General features: G+C 39.8%; 1 protein-coding gene across 1 annotated transcript in view; it reads right to left on the reverse strand.

Moving 5' to 3' along the window:
- LOC124593217 (heterogeneous nuclear ribonucleoprotein U-like protein 1) overlaps positions 1–23,917 on the reverse strand; it is a 134,194-nt gene that overhangs the window by 68,558 nt on the left and 41,719 nt on the right. Inside the window, exons 5-6 of the mRNA XM_047131907.1 lie at positions 18,041–18,183; positions 5,974–6,070 (exon numbers count right to left, since the gene is read on the reverse strand). Of these exons, the coding sequence (XP_046987863.1) occupies positions 5,974–6,070; positions 18,041–18,183 (240 nt within the window). The remainder of the gene's footprint in view (positions 1–5,973; positions 6,071–18,040; positions 18,184–23,917) is intronic.

Raw genomic sequence — 23,917 nt, forward strand, 5'->3', positions numbered from 1 at the left:
CCTTGAGACCATGCAACACGAACTGTTGGATTTCACACTTTAGGACAATTTTTATTCTGTAATTTATGCATTTCACTTATGCTATTTGCCACTTAATATCATGAGCTATGGTTACTAGCAGCAAACCCAACAATTTAGGAACAACAATGCACTGAACTCATCATCACTTATAAAGTGAGATTGGTCTTTGAAGCAGCTCACTGAAGAGTGAAACAGAATACTTATTGGCTGTTAACAAAATATAACATAATGCAGTATGAACCCGCTTTTATGTTCCCGGAATTATCATTTTCCCGCTGTGTACAACGTATTTTTTTATCGCTCCAGTCAAGTTTCCTATGTCCACAATATTGATTTGCACCTGATGTTGCATCAGCACATTTATAATTTTTCCATGATTTACAGTTTATAAAAAATTTTTGTGGAGAAAAAAAATGATGTAAAATTATGCTGGAACGACGCTGCATATCAAGTAGTGTTTACAAGTATTACGTGGTTTAAGTTTTTTGACAACAGGATGCTCTGCTCAACTGATTTGGAGCGGTAAAAGTTGGAACAATTGGTGCCTTATCTCCTGTTGCTGCCAACTCGGCATCATGGCTGATAGGAGTAACTAGCACCCCATTTATATGATGCTCCCAAAACTGAATTTCATAAACCTATTTCCCAATTCCCCCTTTTGCATGGTCAAGGCTCATTAGAATAAAGGTATCATGACAAATCACAACCATTTCCAAACTGTCTCTACCATGCATCTGCAATTTGTGTTGTGATCCTCGTCACACCTTTGTCGAATCATATTTAGTGTTTTCATTGTTTGGCCATTTGTAGCACTAGTTGACACCTTCACTCACTTTGCGATGCGCAAATGTTTTTGGTTTAAACACAGCACTAAATACATATTTTTTTCGAGAATTTATTCTCGCTGTCAGACGCAGTATTTACATATGTATTTTTTGTACTATTAAACAAACAATAGTTTGCATGTGTGTGGGGTTTATCTACATAACAGAGCACCCAGAGGGAGGGAGGGAGGGAGGGGGAGGGAGGGGAGAGAGAGAGAGAGAGAGAGAGAGAGAGAGAGAGAGAGAGAGAGAGAGAGAGAATGTTTGCAATTCTTATCAAACCATTTTTAAAAATTAAATGGCCCATAAAGTTGTCATTCTCAACTTGAAAAGCTTACAACTTCTTAAATTGTACAGTAGAAGGAAACCACTCTGCCAAATTGCGACTGTAAAAAAAAAAAAAAAAAAAAAAAAAAAAAAAAAAAAAAAAAAAAAAAAAGAGATATTTGATCGGTAAGGTGTTCCCATAAACGGCAAAGTCAGGGGAAGCTAACCTGCAAAATGTAAAGGCTCAGTGCAATGCAACTACTATGATTGTAGGACATTTCCATTAAAGATACTAATAGTGTACAGAACATCAAAATCAATTAGTTTTGTCAGAAGTGAAAGAATAATTGAAAATTCAGCAAATTTCTTTACACATGGGGAGGGGTCTAAAAATTACTGGAACCTAATCCTTTTTTGTTGACTAGAGTACACTTTTTGGAATTATGATGTTACCAAGGATAAAAAACAGGACCAAAAATGTATCTACAGCTTTTACAGAAACAAAACTGCAGTTGTACAATTGAAAGACATGAAAAAGAGGTGCGATTCAGAAAGGGGTGAGATAGGGCAGTAATTTATCCCCCATATAATTCAGTCTGTACACTGAAGTTACTACATATGAATTTGGAAAAGGGTTTATAGAGTTAAAAAAATCTTGGGGTTTGTCAGACATTGTAATTCCGAGACAGGTAAGGTTCTTTATGTCTAATTTCATTGGGAACCATGTGCACCACGACCATCTCAATATGTTTCAGATAAACGGCAGTATCAATCATAAATATTTTACAGATAGATTTCAGTCACTGTGTGATCATCTTCAGTGCAAATTATTCCAACATTGTAGGCCCATATCATAACAGCACAACATTTTCCAACAGCTAACATGTATGGTTATGATCTCTCACTTTTACTGCATATTGGATTTCAATATTTACGACCTATTCTGCCCTTTACTCAAAATATATCGAGAAGAGAAATTGGAATATCAAGCGAATAGAATGAATTTTGTCTTGAAAAAGAGGTTATAAGAACAAAACACCAATGAAAGTGAACCAATGATGAGTGACTGGCAAAAACAAAAAGATTTAAAACATAAACTGGCAATTAAAAGCAAAGGTTTTATCAGAGAGAGAAACAAGTTAGCATTCAATACAAATGTGTCAAGACGACTTCTCTGAAAGTATGTTTGGGAGTGTAGCCTCATATAGGTGTTAAGCATTTGTGAAGAACAGTAGACAAGATATTTATGCAGGTATGAACAAATTTGCAATAGATGAATTAGCATGGAGACCTAAACAAAAATGTATCTTCAAACTGATTACTACAACAACAAAAATCATTTTTGTGTGAAATCATCTTTCCCTTTACTACCTGGACATTTAATTTGATTCTTACAGGAAGAAAAATTAATGTTACAGAGTTTATTTAAGTATGGGGAAATGCAACTGCTTGCATGAGGTCCATTGCTTCATGCACCATACACACATGTAAGGGACCGATACTACGAAGTCAAAAAGTAAGCGACTGGCAAACTGTTATGCATAAAAATTGTCATGTTATTGGGTTAGGTCAGACATTCTTCAGAGGCAAAATTTATGACACAGAATGGGTGAAAACTAACCCCCCCTCCCTGTGTGTGTTTTTTATTGGTTGAGTTTCTGGACAGATGGTAGTAACACACAACTTGAGCGAGCGCTAATTAAATGGTGTATCACAATGTAATACAGGACATTCGTCATTGACAACATCAACTTGCAGTTGTCTTAAATTTTTTATTTTCTGATAGAAGTAGAGCACAATCAGATTACAGGACAACAGTGCCCAGCTTCAGGTGCTCAGAATATAGATACATATCAACTAAGAGGGTGGTGTAACATGGTGTGACTGTTCTATGCACCAAAAGTCAAGACTGTTGTTCAAAACCTGGTTGTGCTCTCCTTCTATTGGAAAATTAAATTTAATAGGAGTGCATGTGGATGTTGTCAATCATGAATAACCTATACAACACCTGTGGATGTCCTATCAAGAGAGACATGTAGCATACATATCGTCATATAAGAGCATCCACACTTTAAGTGAGAGCAGTCGAAGAGCAAATGTGAATATCAGAAACTGAAATATAACAGACATATCAGATTGTGGAAGCTAGACTAGCAAATTTCACAGCATTGTACATATTTCGTACAATGATATTATCATCCTACAATTAATGTTTAATTAGTCAACATTTCATGAAGAAAACAATTTATTAACTTTGGAAAAAAATAAAATGGAAACGAAGTATGGATAGGAATAGTGGACAAAATCATTACAATTGCAAGGTCACTACAGGGACTACACAGTATATAGGGTGGTCCATTGATAGTGACCGGGCCAAATATCTCATGAAATAAATGTCAAACGAAAAAACTACAAAGAACGAAACTTGTCTAACTTAAAGGGGGAAATCAGATGGCGCTATGGTTGGCCCACTAGATGGTGCTGCCATAGGTCAAACGGATATCAAATGCATTTTTAAAAATAGGAATCCCCATTCTTTATTACATATTCATGTAATATGTAAAGAAATAATGTAATATGTAAAGAAATATGAATGTTTTAGTTGGGCCACTTTCTTCGCTTTGTGATAGATGGCTCTGTAATAGTCACAAACATATGGCTCACAATTATAGACAAACAGTTGGTAACAGGTTGGTTTTTAAAATTAAAATACAGACCATAGGTATGTTTGAACATTTTATTTTGCTTGTTCCAATGTGATGCATGTACCTTTGTGAACTTATCATTTCTGAGAACGCATGCTGTTACAGCGTGATTACCTGTAAATGCCACATAATGCAATAAATGCTCACAATGATGTCCATAAACCTTGATGCATTTCGCAATACATGTAACGACATTCTACTCAACAGCGAGTAGTTCGACTTCCGTAATGTTCGCACATGCATTCACAATGCGCTGACGCATATTGTCAGGCGTTGTCGATGGATCACGATAGCAAATATCCTTCAACTTTCCCCACAGAAAGAAATCCGGGGACGTCAGATCCGGTGAACATGCGGGCCATGGCATGGTGCTTCGACGACCAATCCACCTGTCATGAAATATGCTATTCAATACCACTTCAACCGCACTTGCCGGACATCCATCATGTTGGAAGTACATCGCCATTCTGTCATGCAGTGAAACATCTCGTAGTAACATTGGTAGAACATTACGTAGGAAATCAGCATACATTGCACCATTTAGATTGCCATCGATAAAATGGGGGCTAATTATCCTTCCTCCCATAATGCCGCACCATACATTAACCCGCCAAGGTCGCTGATGTCCCACTTGTCGCAGACATCGTAGATTTTCCGTTGTCCAATAGTGCATATTATGCCGGTTTACGTTACCGCTGTTGGTGAATGACGCTTTGTAGCTAAATAGAACACGTGCAAAAAATCTGTCATCGTCCCGTAATTTCTCTTGTGCCCATTGGTAGAGCTGTACACAACGTTCAAAGTTGTCGCCATGCAATTCCTAGTACATTGAAATATGGTACGGGTGCAATCGATGTTTATTTAACATTCTCAACACCGACTTTTTTTGAGATTCCCGATTCTCGCACAATTTGTCTGCTACTCATGTGCGGATTAGCAACGACAGCAGCTAAAACACCTACTTGGGCATGATCATTTGTTGCAGGTCGTAGTTGACGTTTCACATGTGGCTGAACACTTCCTGTTTCCTTAAATAACTTAACTATCCGGCGAACGGTCCAGACACTTGGATGATGTGGTCCAGGATACTGAGCAGCATACATAGCACACACCTGTTGGGTATTTTCATCACAATAGCCAAACATCCAATTACCGCAATTGTTAAACGGTCCTTTTAACATGGGTAATTTATCACAAAGCAAATACCGTCTGCACTGGCAGAATGTTACGTGATACCATGTACTAATGCGTTTGTGATTATTACAGCGCCATCTATCACAAAGCGAAAAAGTGGTCCAACACAACATTCATATTTCTTTACATACTACACGAAAATGTAATAAAAATGGGGGTTCCTATTTTTTTTAAGAAAACACAGTTGATATCCATTTGACCTATGGCAGTGCCATCTAGCGGGCCAACCATAGTGCCATCTGGTTTCCCCCTTGAAGCCAGATGAGTTTCGTTCTTTGCAGTTTTTTCGTTTGATGCTTATTTCATGAGATATTTGGCCAAGTCACTATCAATAGACCAACCTGTATTGTAAACCTTGCGAAGTTTGTTAGAGGACATTACAAGATGCTGATTTACACTAATGAGTCCTGCAACAAAATAGAAAATGTATGTTATACCAATTTAATTTATGACAAGGCAGGCAGGGTTACTGAGGTGATTGCATGGTTCAGTTTTGTTATGTACTTGCTAAGCAGTTCAGATACACTACAGTTTTCTTTATCATCATCATGGCGGGAGGAGACTGAAATGCTGAAGGAAAGAAGATAGATTATTGTTTAACATTTCACTAATGAGGTCATTAAATACCAAGAACAAAGTTGAAGAGAACAAATACGGGGAAGGAAACTAGCTGTGTCCTATTCAAAGGAACCAACCTAATATTTGACTGTAACTCACTCAAGGAATAGATGAACATTTACACATGGACTTCCAAGATCATGAAATACTGTCTGGATGGATATTCAATGTTTTAATAAAGCCATTTTACCAAAGTGTACATGCTATTTATTTTACATAAAACAGAAAGCTTATTGGAATATTACTATTCAGAAATTATACAAATTTGAAAGAAATATCTAATAGACCAAATATAAACTATTTAAAACAACCAGCAATTATTTCTAAAATGAGACTAGTCTTACCAAGCTGAGTAGATGACTGTTCAACAGACCAACCAACTCTTAAAACATGCGGATTTGGCTCATCTTCCAAATTTGACACAGGACAATTTTCCAGTAACTGCAAAGAAATTATTAATAATAATAATAATAATAATAACGCTGCATTTGAATATTCAGTTCCATTTTTTCTTTTGCATACCTTCCAGGTAACAACAGGTAAGACATGACATGAGGCTATAATTTTTGCATCTGCTTTTCTACTCACAAATGCAAGTCACACTAAAATATTAACTATCCACAGAACTGAGTGCACAATAAATACAAGGAATTTACAATAATAATAATAATGATGACCAGCGTAATCAATGTCATTACTACCAGACACGGTTTAATAGGCAAATTTTCACTTGTTTACTCATTCTCCTCAACAACCTACACTTACATACTCCACCAGGCACCGTATAGTATTTTGTGAAGGGCACCTTGTACCACTATTAGTCATTACCTTTCCAGTTCCACTTGCAAATTGAGTGAAGGAAAAATAACTGCTTACATACCTCCAAATGAGTCCTAATTTCTCTTGCCTTCATGGCACATTGGCAAAATGTACACTGATGACAATGGAACAGTAACTGTTTTCAGTTGTTGGTGAGGGAAAGTTTCAGACCCTTTACTAATTGTTGAACATACTGCTCAGTGTGACCGCTATTTCCAAGCGAATATCATAACCAGCATACATCTACATGGATACTCTGCTAATCACAATTAAGTGCCTGCCAGAGGGTTCACCTTCACAATAATTCTCTATTATCCCACTTTCTAACAGCACAAGACCCGATTTTCCTAATTTTATTATGATGATCGTTTCTCCCTATGTACGCGCCAACAAAATATTTACGCATTTGGGGGAGAAAGTTGGTAATATATTTTGTGAGAAGATTCAGTCGCAACGAGAAACAGCTTTATTTTAATGGTGCCCATCCCAAATCCTGTATAACTTTTGTGACAATCTCTCCCCTATTCCACAATAATACAAAATGGACAAGCATAGAGTAGGCAGCCTATTTAGTAGTTCTGTTAAATTTTCTAAGTGTTCTACCAACAAAACAGTCTTTGGTTTGCCTTCCAACAGCATTTTCTGTGTGTTCTTTTCAATTTAAATTTTTAATAATGGTAATTCCTAGGTATTTACAGCCTTTAGATTAGACTGATTTAACATGTAACCGAAGTTTAATGGATTCCTTCTAGCACTCATATGGATGGCCCCACACTTCATTATTTAGAATCAACTGCCAATTTTTGCACTCTTTGATATCTTTTCTAAATCATTTTGCAATTTGTTTTGATCTTCTGATAACTTTACTAGACAATAAATGACAGTATCATCTGCAAACAACCTAAGAGAAGGCTGCTCAGATCGTTTCCTAAATCGTTTATATAGGCACGAAACAGCAGAGGACCTATAACACTACGTTGGGGTCATTCCAAGTTAAGTGACCTAAGGGTACCCACTCTACCATCTCCACTTTTGGTGAAATTTTTACAGGATGTCCATATAGACCTTACCTGATGCACTGCCAAATTACAGCTTCATAAGTAGTATGGTGGGGCCACTAGCCACCTTTTCATATAGGCTCGTTTTTTGACACGGTGACTTAAATGAATGAATGATCAACTTTGATTTACCATTACTCAGGATCTAAGAGACCTGTTTTGCTGAAACTTTGTGATCCTGTTCAACTTTTTGGGTAAAAAATCTTAGCTGTAACACGAAAGGTCAAACTGTGGTAAGTTCATCATAGTGTGCTATCAAAGTGGCTCATAAATCTTGTTGTACCAGATTTTGACTATACTTTATTGCCTTGTATCTACTGAAATAATAACTTTCTGAAACTGATACTTTAGTTGTCTGCAACCTGTCAGCATGTCATGAAGCTCTGCAGGTGGCATCCAGGTTGCTCAAATAATAACTGAGTTATCTGAGCTCACCTTGTCTAATCAGAAAATGCTGTTTTTGTTTTGGAGACAGACCATTTAGTGTCAACAATGGAGTTTGGTAACATGCTTCAACAATCAGTCTGAAGCACACTTGTGTAGTGAAGAGTGTTCATATGACGTGTGTGCCTTTTTGAATGATGTAAAGTGTGTTGTCATTACTGGACAAACATCTTTTTTCGGTAAATAATTATTTCAAGGTAGGGGGTGACTCTTTAGAAATACTGATCCGGTTATTTAATTTTTTTCTGTTGTATTCTCAAGGAAGTTCCCATTATGTAGGATTGTGTAATATTTTTCAGTTGGAACTATACACCACTTCTACTTTATCTAATATTGAAACAAACAGCAATTGGAAGCATAAATTTAATTGTAGTGTAATGGATGTGAACGAGGTTTCAGGTACCACGTGTCATTGCCCTTGCAGATAATTCTGAATGTCATCTGAAAACACACACACATCGACAAGGCATCATTCCAATCAAAGAATTTTCAATAGAGCAACAGAAATTAATAAACCACAGAAGTGAGATATGTCTTACTGAAAAATGCACAAAGCAATACTTGTAGACAAATATGACTTTCTACAGATATGATCTTGTAATCCTGTTGGTGCAAAGAACCATTCTGTTAAAAAGGGTTCACGGATTGTCAGTTTGGAAAAAGCAAAACAATTGCAAGCCGTGACTAAGAGCAATGTGAAACCTGGCCAGATGATCTGACCAACTTGCAGAAAACAATTTTTAGCAAAGAAAGCAGAAAAATCACAGCCAACTTCAAACCAGTCGAATTGAAGCATATCCAGAAGTATCAATCGATTGAAGTCTAACTGCTTCTGGGGCCTCCCCTCTAAAATTTCAGAGTGTATCAAAAACGGATGTGAAAGGTTACGCAAAACAAAAAATAAGCGAAGCTCAAGAGGCAACTGCGAATAACATTGCTGCTGCTGGATAGGTGAGCAGCGCAGTACAAAAACTTCAAAAATTTTCTGAATCTCTGCCACCATCGAAATACTTTGGCACCTCAGCTGACAAACTTTTTTGCTACAAGCCATGGAAAATCTCCATGTGATGGAATTGGAGGAACTGTAAACCCTGGCAGCAAGAGCAAGCCTTCAATGACCAACTGAGGACCAGATTTTGACGAATGATTTGTTTACATACTGTACAAAGAATATCAGAGGAACCCAATTCATTTTTGTTTCAAAAGAAGACATTGAAACATTAAAAACTGAGCAGGAAGCAATGTTCAAAAATTGCTGCACAGTATCAGGAACAAGGGAGAATCACCATTTTGTGCCATTAAATGAAAAGCAAGTTTGTATTAGAAGAGTATCCAATGACAATTTTTTTTTTTTTTTTTTTTTTTGTGGCAAATGTTGACCAAAGTCAAGCAACAGTTTCATTCAGAAATATTACAGCCTTACAATTGGACCAATGCATTGCCTGTATAGTTTTTTGTTGTTGTTTTCAGTCCAGAGACTGGTTTAATGCAGCTCTCCATACTACTATATCCTGTGCAAGCTGCTTCATTTCCCTGTACCTACTGCAACCTACATCCTTCTGAATCTGTTTAGTGTATTCATCTCTTGGTCTCCCTCTATGATTTTTACCTTCCGCACTGCCCTCCAATACTAAATTGGTGATACCTTGATGTCTCATAATATGCCCTACCAACCGATCCTTTCTTCTAGTCAAGTTGTGCCACAAGCTCCTCTTCTCCCCAATTCTGTTGAATACCTCTTCATTATTTATGTGATATACTCATCAAATCTTCAGCATTCTTCTGTAGCACCACATTTCAAAAGCTTCTATTCTCTTTTTGTCTAAACTATTTATCATCCACGTTTGACTTCCATACATGGCTACACTCCATACAAATACTTTCAGAAACGACTTCCTGACACTTAAATCTATACCCGATTTTAACAAATTTCTCTTCTTCAGAAACGCTTTCCTTGTCATTGCCAGTCTACATTTTATATCCTCTCTACTTCGACCATCATCAGTTATTTTGCTCCCCAAATAGCAAAACTCATTTACTACTTTAAGGGTCATTTCCTAATCTAATTCCCTCAGCATCACCCGATTTAATTCGACTACACTCCACTATCCTTGTTTTGCTCGTGGTCTTGCGGTAGCATTCTCACTTCCCGCGCACGGGGTGCTGGGTTCAATTCCCGGCGGGGTTAGGGATTTTTCCTGCCTCAAGATTACTGGATGGTGCTGTGTCGTCTTCATCATCATTCATCCCCATTACGGTCAGAGTACAATGGTGCGGGTCTCCCGCATCATCCCCTATGCTCCTCGGAGTATGGGACACCACCACCACCACCACCACCACCACCACCACCACCAGTATATATGATGGAAAATGGTGGATTGATAACGTGTCTGAAGTTTCAGAAGAAGAAAATGATGTTTTAGTCAGTTTCACGCACCCCAATGGACCTGCACATTCATTCTATTGCCCAGCTAGGCTGGATGCTTGTTGGATTCCAAACCAACACATTATTTCTATCATTCCAGTTCCATCAGCAACAAGAACCAGTTGACATTATAGCTAGTTAGAGTCAACTGTAATTGCTATTAGTAACAAATTTCAGCAAATGAATTAATAAGAACTGAAATATTTGGCTTGGGAACCATAAAGAGTATGACTGGTGCATGTATTTTTTTAATGTAATATAAATGTAAGTTTATTTGGCAGAACAAGATTTACGGGCCACTTGGATAGCACAGTATGATGAATTTACCATAATTTGACCTTTTGTACTACAACTACACTATTGTACCCAAAAAGTTGAACAGGATCAGAAAGTTTTCAGTACAACAGGTCTCTTACATCCTGAACAATGGTAAAACAAAGTTGATTGTTTATTCATTTCGGTCGCAATGTCAAAATATGAGCCTTTATGAAAATGTGGCTAGTAGCCCCACCATACTACTTATGAAGCTGTAATTTGACAGTGCTTCATGTATGGTCTATATGTACATCCTGTAAAAATTTCATCAAAATTGGAAATGATCGAATGGGGAGCTTGTCTAAATTTAGGCCACTTGACACAGAATGACCCCTTGGGAAATGTCAGAAATCACTTACGTTCTACTCGATGACTTTTCCTCAATTACTATGAACTGTGACCTCTCCAACAGGAAATCATGAATCCAGTCATATAACAGACAATACTCCACAAGCATGCAAATTCACTACAAATCACTTATGAGGTACATTGTCAAAAGCCTTTTGGAAATCCAGAAATACAGAATCAGCACATTAACTCTGCTACTATTCTTAATTTCAAACACTCTGGTACTATTCTTAATTTCAAACAGAAATGTTGCCATAATGACAAGACATCCACAATACCACCACACTAAAATGTCTGTGTTCTATGCTTGTAACCCTTGTTGCAACAGCTAAAACAAGCAATGGAATATTGTGGCTATATCTCTACAATGGTTCAGCCAAAGCACCTACATGCATTGGAATTTCAGAATAACAGCTGCACTAATGCCTGAATGTTAAGTGCATTGTGGGGAGTGGGGAAAATAAGAAAGTTCAGAAAATATGAGGGAGTGAAGAAAGAAATAGCTACTGAAAAGAATGTCGAGATCAAAGAAATTAATGAGAATTAAGACCAAGTGGTAGCAGGAACCAAGGACATGTAATGCCAGTTCCCATCCACAGAATTCTGAGAAACTGGTGTTGTGGAAGAATCCATATAGCACATGTGAAAAAAGTCACCAATGTCACTGCTCTTACGTTGTAGAGCATGATCTGCAACAGGGCATTGTTTCCAATGTACACTTTTCTGTTTATGCCAATTCATTCATCAGAACTGATAACTTGGTGGTAGTCGCACCAATGTAGAAAGCTGAACAGTGTTCACATTACAGCCGGTACACAAAATGTGGCTCTTCCTTTTACAGTATTTGTTACACCAGTTACAGGGTTGGTAACTGTAAAGCAAGCCTTGCAGCGAGGTGGTTACAGGGGTAGGAGCCACAGCGTAGGGAAATGGGTGCTGAAGAAGCAAAGGTTTCACTGCGACATTGTAGGGACTGGGGAAGTGACTGAAAGCTATTCTTAGTGTGATGGCAACATATCAGACAGGATGCATCTCATTTAAGGGCATCATTTTAGGAACTCTTAGCCTATCCAAAGTCTCCGGTTAACATGTGCAAGCCCAGGATAGTAATGACAGAAGTGAACTCTTAAGGCCTTTTTAAGGGATCAGCAGCAGTGCCAGGATAGGATCTTATGACCCAGGAAATCCGTTTCTGAACTAGGCTGGTGGGGTAATTCTTACCGGTGATGGCAGAGGTGAGAATGATGGTGTATTGCTGTAAACAGTCTGCATCAGAACAAATCTGACTCTAATGCCAAGGCTGTATGGGAGGAACATTTGACATGGAAAGGATGACAACTAGCAAAATGTAGGTATTGTTGTTCATTAGTAGTTTTAATGTGAACCGAATTATGTGACCCTCAGTGAGGATGAGGTCAACATCACGGAAAGTGTCACAGGATTCATGAAAGGAGCAAGTGAAATTTAATTGAGAGAATGTATTTATAGATTCCAATAATTTTAACAGGTCAAGTCTCACCTGAGTCCATATGGCAAAGATGTCATCAACGCATCTAAAATAAAGCATAGGCTGAAGGCTTGTAAATCCCATGGAAGTTCCCTCCAAGTGAACCATGGAAAGATTTGCGTAAGAAGGAGATGTCCTGGTTCCCATGGCTGTACCCCTGATTTGTTTATCTGCCCCTCGAAGGTCAAGTAGTAGTTGGGAAGTATGAAACTGATCAAAGTGACCAGGAAGGATGTCATAGGTTTGTGATGTGGTAGGCACTGGTTGAAGTAATATTCAACAGACAGACAGACCATGTATGTGGGGGATGTTGGTATAGAGGAAGGTGGCATCAATGGCGAGAAGCAAAGTGTGTGATGGGAGTGGGATAGGCACAGACGTCACACAATCTAGGTCAGTGCTTAACAACTCAGTGATTTTGAGTGTTAGTATAACTGTGCCTTTTCAGGCACAGATTCAAGATCATAGTAGTAGGTAGGGTTGGGAAGGGATGAGAGATGTGTGCACACTAGGTTTTCTGTGTGAACACTGGATTCAAGCCGACTGTAACTTTTAACATAACATAATCAGCTGTAACAGTGATCTTGCCTGGTTAAATCATACTAACTCATCATCATGCAACTCCAAACTTAACTTTGCAGTTCAATCCCCAAAGGGAGGATTTCTATCTGTTTTCTGAAAAAGATGGATCTGCAAAATGTTCAGTATGTCACAGAAGACTGAATTCTTTTAGGAAATTTAACTTGCAGTGATGTTTTGTCTCTTACCAAGCAGAAGAATATGGAAGTGGAAATTGCGGTGGGCCTGATCATGCAAAGGAAGTTATTAACTTAAAAGGAAGCTATCTGAAGATAATGAAAGTCAACTGAGTCTTCTGGATTAAGTGAATTCCAAAACTGGTGCACCTTCATGGTTGGTGATTTGATAAAAGAACCTACAGCAGCTGCAGATGATCATTTTTGCCCTTCTCAAACAGAACTGTTTTTGATGGTGCTGTCCAGCGCCAGTTGGCAAAATATTTGTAAAGGTTTTGCAGCATGGGCTCTAGTTCTGGACAGAACCTTTTCTATCATGGGCACAGCCCAACTTGCCATTTTTATTAGAGGCATTAATAAGAAGCTTGATATGAGAGTGGAGCCCCTCTACGTGATACACATGAACATTACACAACAGGAAGTGCTTTTTTAAGCTACATTGAAGAATGTGTTGACAATATAGGATTAGCTGTAGAATTTTTTAATTTCTGTGATTACAGATGAAGTGTCAGCGATGAGAGGGAAGAAATCAGGGTTTGGTATGCTGCTGGAGGAGAAAATGCAAAAACTTCCTGTGCTGAATGAATCAGGAGCACTCACTGTTCAATTCACCAGAGACTGTCTCCAAGAAGCACTAATATAAAATATGAGGAATGTTGTTCATACAAGCGTCATGTAAGCAATATGGACTAAAACATTAGCAATTTAAGAACTTCCTGAAGATACTGAGAGCCAGTAAGATAGCCTGCCTTACTTCAGTGAGGTCTGCTGGCTTAGTCATGGCACATTATTAAATCTGTTTCTTGTCTGTCAGATGAGTTAAATAATTTGCTCTGGATAGCAAGAGCTCTTGTCGAAAAGTGATCTCATTCTCAGCAAATTTAACAAGCTTCTTTGAACATTTCACTACAGAATAAGGATCTGGTGATTACTCATTTCATAGACCAAATATGAGCTTTTGGGAGAGTCTTCTGGAGGAAGGAAATCCAGCTCATTTTCCAAAATTATTGTTCCAGCAAGATGCTGTTGTTGACAAACTTTCAATGCTATTCACATATTTTAGTTTCCCTTAATGAAGAATTTGAGCAATGTCTTCAAGATCTGACGGCATCGAACATGAAAACTGAACATGATACATTCTGATTACTGTAAAAGCAGTGCGATTCCTGTCGATTTTGCTGAGATACACAAGTAATAGTAACACTGTTTCATTTTATACATGGGAATGCATTCATTAAGCCACAAGGATACAATGATCCTGTAAAGTGAACTCAATACTGCACATCACAAGGTGGTGTGAGACAGCAGTCCAGCAAGCAACCACACAGCTGTTTCTGATACTGCGGCAACGCATGCGTGTGTGCTAAGGCAAGCGCACTGGCAAACCCACAACACCCTCTTCCACACTCAGCTGTGCCTCGTTGTCGATCATTTTGTTATTCTGATCTGGCTGTAAGTACAGCATCTGCCATCAAGATCCCATCCCTGTAATACAAACTGACCTGTAATCCCTCCTTCAAATCTCAGGCTCCTCTCAAGGATTAACACCTCAATCCATATAACTTCTTATCCAAACCAAAGCACATATCTCCACCATTAACATTGTTCCTAAGGTCTGCAAACCCGTTCATCCTAGCCATGCCATAGTCGCTGGCTTCAAAGCACTCACCAAACATTTATCTGCCTGCAACCTACAGTGCAAAGATATCCCTTCTATATCAAAGATACCAACCACTTACCAGATAATTTGAATCTGTACCTGTTCCACTCCCATCACACACCTTTCCTGCCACCATGGTTGCCAACTCCCTCTATAACAACACAACCCGTGTACATGGTCTTTTTGCTGCTGAACATTACCTCAACCATAGCCCGCCTGATTCCAGACCTACAACATCCATCCTACTCATGTTGACTTTATACTTGCCTTCACTCCCTTTATATTCGAGGGGCAGACATACCAACAGATCAGGGGTAAGGCCCTGGGAACCATGACAGTTCCTTTCTATGCAATCCTTTTCACGGGTTGCTTGGAGTTGGTTCTCCAGGGATTCACAAGCCTTCAGCCCCTGGTTTGATTCAAATACATTTGATGACATCTTTGCCATAGGTACTCAGGTGAGGCCAACCCATCAAAATTCCTGGGATCTCCAAATACATTCTCCCACGTAAATTTCACATGGTCCTTTTCCGAATACCATGCCACTTCCCTCGATGTTTGCTACATCCTCAGTTCACATTGAAACTACTAACAAACAACAGTATTTAAATTTTCACAGTTGCCATCCTTTCCATGTCATGCCCTATGGCTCCTACCCTGTGACCATCCTCACTGTTAGATTTGTCCTATGCTCCCTCTTTCGCAATCTATTGCAGCCCTGTAGGTGGAAAAACATACTATCTAAGAAAGAGCCACTAATGAAATGACACAGTGTACCAGCTTCAGTCTATTACACTGTACAACTACACCTAGTTATAAGTCAGGATGAATGGATGTAGACAGGGGGTGTAAACTAGCAGCACACAATATCCTCTTGCAGAGCATGCTTTACAACATGACCATGGTGATTGTTTCACCATACGTGCCATCTGGATTCTTCTCCCTAACACTAGTTTATCAGCAATCTGCAGGTGGGAACTGGCATTACATGTCTGGTCTGACAACTACCTCACCTTACCCTATGGTAATTTCTTCAGTCTCAGTATTTAGTGTCATTAATTCTTCCTGTTTTCAGTCCCTTTTAGTTTTCTGACAAGTCTATCTTTCCCCCTCCCCACCTCACCAGTCAACAACATACACTGCCCTCAACTTTTTTTGTCAGTAATCTCCATCATATTTATTACTTGAGGTGTAGCACATTGTTCCATTTCTGCCTTGCAACCAAATTAAAGGTGTTTATGTAAAACCACTGCTTGTGTAGTTAATACTTAGATAATTTTCCATGTTGTGCACTTTGATTTCGATTTGTGCAGGGACAATGGGAGATGCATGAGCACAGGCCACCCGCAAAGAGTGGTGCTGTGGAAAGTCCCCACCTGCTGTGGAGGTGGCATTTACAGTTTGTCATCACAGCTTGGTTGTTTTTGAAAGCACGGAACAAGTATGTCTGCTGCCAATGTTACCGCATGCAGAAACAATTGAAAGAAGCTAAGGAAAATGTCATTCTCTGATGTTCTGAATAATAAATGATTTGTCACCAAACGAAAACGTTAAATATGATAACAACCAAATACAGAATAGTTCTTTAAAAAGTAGTTGCACCATTTCATAGTGAGTTAGTGTAGATGTGAGCCATTACAGCTTTTCACACTCTGCAGATGAAGAAGGTAACTCAGTACAAGAAGTGGCACAGCATAGCAGGTCCCCTGCTTCAAAGAACTAAGGAAAGGCAACCGTCTGAAAATAATCAAGTTGAAAGTTAGCGAGAAGAGTATCACAGGGCGACATATTTGATTCTTTTACAACCAACAACATGAACCCTTTAACATTTGATGCCCTGCCTTCCAACCTTAAACTCACGTCTTCAAATCTTGTCCAGTGCAGTCACCAATCACTCTTTCCTTCTCATTCCATGTTTTAAGTCTCCCATGATGACTTGTGGATAACATTATTGTAATTCACTTCATTTCCTAAACCTTGCCAGTTCTCTTCCTTTATTCCTCTTCCTTCCCCTTCAACTGTTCCGTCAGAAGGAGCTACTGTCTCTAAAGCGTGCACATTAATTTAACTTTTAAGTATGTGCCCCTCTGCTGCCACTTGGTGAGGAATTTTCATCAATCCAATTCTATTACAACACAAAATGTGCAATTCTGCCCTCTTCTCTCACCAAACAAGTGCCTCCTGTTTCCTCATAGACTCCTTTGAGAGCACCAGAAAGAGTCATTTGTAGTGCACAGATCAGGAACAGTGCATTGCCTCTGCAATTGTTCCCATCAAATAACCACCTCTGATTGCTCATTACATTATACATTAACACCAGAGCTAACTGGAGGGAGCACACTGGTCTGAAGCCACCTTACTTGCAGGTTAACCACATCCACCAGTTTTGACAGTGGTGCATTCATCATTGTCTATTTGTCTCCTAAGCAGGCAATAGTTCTGTATATCCATGTGTACAACCGGTTTAGTAGTGGTCAATGCTAAATAAAAAGCAATGCAAAGACAATGTTCCACACACACAATTTGAATGATACACTGACCCTTTATGTGAGCAATTCTGGTGGGCAAAACTGGTGCAGAACAAAATTGTTTAGGCACAGACAAACCTACACTCTTTCCTTCCCACCCCTTTATCAAACTATCTTTTCTGTCTCCCACGATCTCTGAGGAACACAGCTGTTTTGAATTAACACTAGCAACTTTCTTCAGAAGCGAGTCACTTATTGTCACCTCTCTTGGCCACTGGTATCAATAATTTAGCCGATCTTACAGTTACCAACAGTTATACCATCACAAAAATGATATCTAGGTAATACCTACCCACAGAAAATGTTTATAGCGACTTTGCAGTTTCTAAAACATCCACAAATATCTTCTCTATGCCACATTAATTAATGTCTGTCAGTATGTACCTAAATGACAGATTGCTGCTGCTATAATATACAAACTGATGGAATGCAAGCAGTGGTCAGTACAAAGTTATCCTGGAAGTTTCTACAACTGTAAAACAGTTGCACAGTTAAATGGCACTACAAAAGCATATATAACAGAACAAACAGCAAAAACTTATTTCCACATACCTTCACTTCATAACACACTTTCCCTGATGTAAAGCCATATGAGGCTCTCGCTCCAGCCCAGATATAACCAAAACCTTGTTCGTGCATGGGTGTGGCAATTGTGAAATTTTCCTTGTCTATGACAATATTCAAGTCAGAATCATCTGAAAGAAAAATATTGCAACAAAATAATTCTTCCAATTCCACAAGCCATTTTGGCAATGCCAAATAATTTGTTATGCACTGAATGAAAGTGAAAAAGTGTGATTCTTCCTTTACTTTAAAGAATGCAGAAAGTAACTAAAAGATAGAAAAATATAGAAAAAGTTCTATAATTGAAGCTGAAAGGTTGTGCTAAAATCAGTTACTGAAATAGAAGTATAAATGCCCTTGCATGGGTATTATTTTCCTTCATACTGCATACATATGAATAACAGGCATCCTTATATGTGAAAAATTACAATGACATATTGATACTATCAGCAATGTGCCAACTTCCTGATGTATGGAAACTATGCCTTAGCATGGACTTCAAACTTATCCTTAAAGGAAATGCTTTTATTACAATAGTCACAAGGCATTGCAGAAGGAGATGTTCAGGTTCTACTCTTAGTACGAAATTCAAGTTCTAAACCACGTTTAATAACTATGGGATACATAGTGCTGAAGAGTAATTCTTTCCGACAGCTTTCCACCTTACCTGAAATACGTGATTATGATCAGTAATCTTGAGGAGAAAAATGAGATACACTTAACCTCAAACCAACAGTTTGAAGGGCACAAAATTCTAAATCAATATACAATTAATATTTAACAAATATGTCAGTACACTTTTAAACAGTGAAATGTATTATTTATTATGGAAAGGATAGATTGCTGCTCTCCATACTGATGACATGTCGAGCTGCATGGCAGACGAGGACAACAAAATGACTGTTACACATTCAATCTATCCTTTTCATGCTACTGACAGTGCATGTTTAGTGTTTCACAAAGCAATTCCTTCTAGAACTTAATGAAAATTAAGTACTTGCCCTAAAGCTCAGTGATGGGGAACAAGAGTTGCAGGACTGCCAATGCATCAATATTGAAAGGTTTTCTATAGCTATTTCCTGCAAGTTAAACTATCTGGCCTTACATTTCCTTTGTAATGAGCTGTTTATATGGCACAAAGTTCATTCTCAGCTAAAGAACCAGACCATTCTACTAAGCTAAACAAATGAGGCAAGGAATGTTATTACCTAAAGGAAAAATAATTTAACATTAGAAGAGAGCTACAGTTGTGAATTTGGGATAATATCTACATTGATGGCCAGGCATACAATTACTGCTTTGTTCACTCCTAACATCTAACAATCCAGGACATGCATACATTTATAGCGATATCCATATCAACAATGCCATAACGACACCTACCCACTTCACAAGCAGCAATTATAACAGTTATAGCAACAGTTTATTAGGCACAGCTATCTATGACAGAGGCTCCAATCTGGGCAGTTCTGAAAAGCTATTGGTGGAGGGGAGGATCCAGACGTCTCAGGTACTGAAGCAACCGTTGAAATAAACGGTGTCATGTTCAGCTGCATGTTTTACCACAGGGTGGCCAACTTTACTCTTGGTCACATTTTGGCAGTGGCCATTTTTCCTGGCACCCAGCTGGTTGGTAGTCACACCAATATAAAAGGCTGTTCAATGACTGCAGCAGAGCTGGTAAATTACACAGCTTCTTTCACAGGTGGCCCAGCTGCTGATGGGATGGGATAAACGTGTGACAGGACTGGAATAGGAAGTGCTGTATTGGTCATGTCTTGCACCTGGGTCTTCTGCAAGGTTATGATCCTTGTGACAAGGGGCTGGTACTGGGATTGGGAGTGGCATAGGGATAGACTAACATGATGTGGAATTTCGCTGGGTGACGGAACACCACTTCAGAAGGGGTGGAAAGTATGTTGGTAGGATGTCCTTCATTTCAGGGTATGATGACAGGTAATCAGAGCGCTGGTGAAGGATGTGGTCCAGTTGTTTGTCTGAGGTGGTACTGGTTGATGAATGGGACAATCCTTTGTAGTTGGTTCTTGGAGGGGGGGGGGGGGGAGGGGGGGAGGTGGAGATTGGAGGGACTGGGGGTTTGAGGGGAAACTGCACAGGAGATCCATTTGCAGACTAGGTCTGGGGGATAGTGTGCCTGTCTGAAGCCATTGGTGAGACCTTCAGCATACTTAGCAAGGGAGAATCATCATCCCTGGGTTGCCAGGCTGTAAGGGAGGGATATTTTGGCGTGAAATGTATGGCAGCTGTCAAAATGCTGGTATTGTTGTTGTTGGGTTTCATGTGGAGAGAGGTGCGGATGGAGCCACCAGAAAGGTGATGGTCAAAGTCTAGGAATGTGGCACACTGGTTTGAGAAGAACCAGGTGAAGTGGATGAGGGAGAAAGTGTTGAGGCTGCAAAGGAACAGAGATAGGGTGTCTTGGCCTTAAGTCCAGGTGGTGGTGGTGGTGGTGGTATCAGTGAACCTGAACCAGACTTGAGTTTTGCTAGGAAGGTCTCCTCTAGATGGCCCATAAACAGTTTGGCACAGGATGATATGTGAGTGCCCATGGCTGTGCCGCAAATTTGTTTGTATACCCTCCCATCGAAGGAGAAGTAGTTACGGGTTTTAGGGATTCAGGAGGTAAAGGGGTGTGGGGATGATGTAGAGTCGGTGTCTTTTATGTGGGAGGCTAGATTATGGGCAGTAGGTTGGAGGTGTTGGTCAGCGAGAGCCGAAATTCTTACAGTGAGGGCACAATAACGAGCCACAATGTGGTGTCCAGGATTGTTGGGCTTGGTGATTTTGGGGACCATGTAGAAGGTGGGGGTGTGGGGTAGGATGGGGAGGGAAATGGTTTCAGAGGAGAGTTTCTGGGAAAGGCCTAAGGCTTTAAGCAGGGACTGGAGATTGTGTTGGACATGAGGGATGGGATCATTGTGGCAGAGTTCACAGGTGTAGTAGTCAGATGATTGGCAGAGGTCTTCTGCCAGGTACTCACTGTGATTTGTAACAGAAGTGGTGGAACCTTCATCTGCAGACAGGATAATATCAGGATTTGTTTTGTGGTTATGTATGGCTACTCTTTTTTTCTACTGAAAAGTAGTTCTGAGGAAGAGACCTGGGGAAGGATGATGAGGCTAAGTTCACTACTCCACCTATAGACTCCACCAGAGTGATCCCATCCCGATAGTCCAACAGAATCTGCAATCCATGCTTAAAGCCATAGAGCCTTCCCAGAACCTCTCTCCTGAATCCATTTTGTTCTTCACCCTTATGATAGATGCCCCCCCACACACACACACCTTCTGCATGCTCCCCAAAATCTACAAACCCATCAATCCTGCATGTCACATTGTGGCTGATTATTATGTCCCCACAGAAAGAATTCACTGACCAGCACCTCCAACCAATTACCCATAATCTAGACTCTCACGTCGAAGACACCAACCACTTTCTTCACCGACTGTCCGCCATCCCAATGCCTTTATCTCTTGGACACCTACTCTTCACTGTTAATACCACCCCCTCATACTCCAGCATTTCTCTTGCGCATTGTATTGCCGATATTGAACACTACCTTTCCCAACCTTCTCCAGACTCCAAACCCACTGCCTCATTCCTCATACACCTAACCAAGTTCATCCTAATCCACAACTACTACTCCTTTGAATTAAAGGTATACAAAGAAATCTGCGGCACAGCCATGGGCACCCTGTCCATGCCAACCTGTTTATGGGCCTTCTAGAGCACACCTAGTTTCCCAAAATACCAAACCCCTAGTCTGGTTCAGGTTTACTGATACCTTCATGATCTGAACTCAGACCCAAGACTCTCTTATCTTCACTCCTTCACAACTTCAAGACCTTCTCTCCCATCCGTTTCACTTGGTCCTCCTCAACCCAATGCGCCACCTTCCTAGATGTTGACCAACTTCTGTCTGACATATCCATCTGCATCCTGTCCACATTAAACCCACCAACAGTACCCACATTTCGACAGCTGTCATCCAACAGTACCCGCATTGCAACAGCTGTCATCTGTTTAACACTAAAAATCCCTCCCATACAGCCTGTCCACCTGGAGTATCAAAAACTCCCTTGCTCTGTAAGTCGAGGGTCTCACCAAGGCCTTCAGAGATGACACTATCTCCCACACCTGGTTCACAAACAGATCTGCTGTGCCAATTCCTCTCACCCCCCTCCCAGAACCACCCACTAAGGAGTGTCCCTCTCATCAACCATAACCATCCCGGCCTGGAACAGCTGAACCAAGTCCTTCCCCATGGCTTTGATTACCTATCATGCGCTGAAATGTGGAACCTTCTACCCAAAATACTTCCCATTCCTCCTTAAGTTGTGTTCTGTCACCCAACCAACCCCCATAGCATCCTAGTACATCCCTATGCTACTTCCAGTCCCAGTCCCAACACCTTGCCACAAAGATCATAACCCTGTTGAAGACCCAGGTCCAAGATCTGCACAACCCACCAATCCAGCACTTTGTATTCCAGTCCTGTCACAGGTTTATCTTACCCTATCAGTGGCACCTGTGAAACCAGCCTTTTACTTTACAGCTGTGCTGCAATCATTGAACAGCTTTTTATATTGGTGTGACTGCAACCAGTTGTCTGCCATGGTGAACAACCACTGCCAAACTGTGGCCAAGAGCAAAGTACTCTACCCTGTGGCACAACATGCAGCTGAATGTAACATGCTTGCCTTTAATGGCTGCTTCACTTCCTGGGACGTCTGGATCCTCCCCTCCACCACCACCAGCTTTCTGAACTGCCCAGATTGGAGTTATCCTTATAACACATTCTCCGCTCCCATAATTATCTTGACTTCAACCTACAGTAACACACTGTCCCCACACCCTCTCCGAACAGTTTCCATCTCCTCTCTTATCTCCCCATTCTTGTCTTCCATCCTCTGTTTGCTACACTGTGCCAGTGCACCCATCCATATTTCCCCACTCCTCTCTTTTTTGCTTATTTTTTTCCCTGCCTCTGATCCCCACACTATCTCCTGTCTCTTTGATTTGCATCGAGTGCTGATGGATGAGTGCTGTCATTAAAAAATACTGGATGAATACAGCCTGGGTAATTTGTGTGCCATGAGTTATACTGCCTCAAGACATATACACAGTTTCTAACTGTATATTACTTGTATTAAACATTTAATGTAAGTTTATACCTCTTGATGATTAAATTAATACGACATTTTAAATTGTTAATTTGATTGATAATTATATGGAATGTTGAAAATCAAATTCTTATTGCTGCTGTAAGCTGTTAGAAAGGCAACCATCAACTTGGACTTTGCAGAATTTTAGCTGTACACTATGGTATTTGCAGAAGTTTAGGCTGTACTTTTCCTGAATTTTGGCTCGAAAAGTCATGGTGCGGCCAAAAATTGAGATTTTCCCCCTCTCAGATCATAAGACGTCAATTTCAAAATGACATGTACTCCCATCTTCTGGATAGAAAAATTTAATAAAGCAGCTGCTCTGAAAACAGGAAAGTGACTTTGGTTTTCAAAAATGTCAGCTTGTCCGTACAACTTATTCACTTTCTAAAGAGCCACAGTACTGCGACTGATGTGAATTAGTGGTTATAAACTGAATAGCCTCAGTCGGTACCAACAGCTCTTTCAGCACTGCAAACATAGCCAGCCTGTTAGCAGAGAACAATGTGTTTAACACATCTCTGTGCTCCTAAACAGAAGCTGATGTACATAACACATGAGTTACAAATCACAGAAACATTATATGTATTTTAATTTTATATGGTTTAAATTTGATGTATTTAAAAAACAATGGAAACAGTATGTAGGAGTATCAACAATGTAGGAAAAGACAGATTGC

Source organism: Schistocerca americana, chromosome 2 (assembly GCF_021461395.2).
Source record: "Schistocerca americana isolate TAMUIC-IGC-003095 chromosome 2, iqSchAmer2.1, whole genome shotgun sequence".
In the NCBI taxonomy this organism is placed as follows: Eukaryota; Metazoa; Arthropoda; class Insecta; order Orthoptera; family Acrididae; genus Schistocerca; species Schistocerca americana.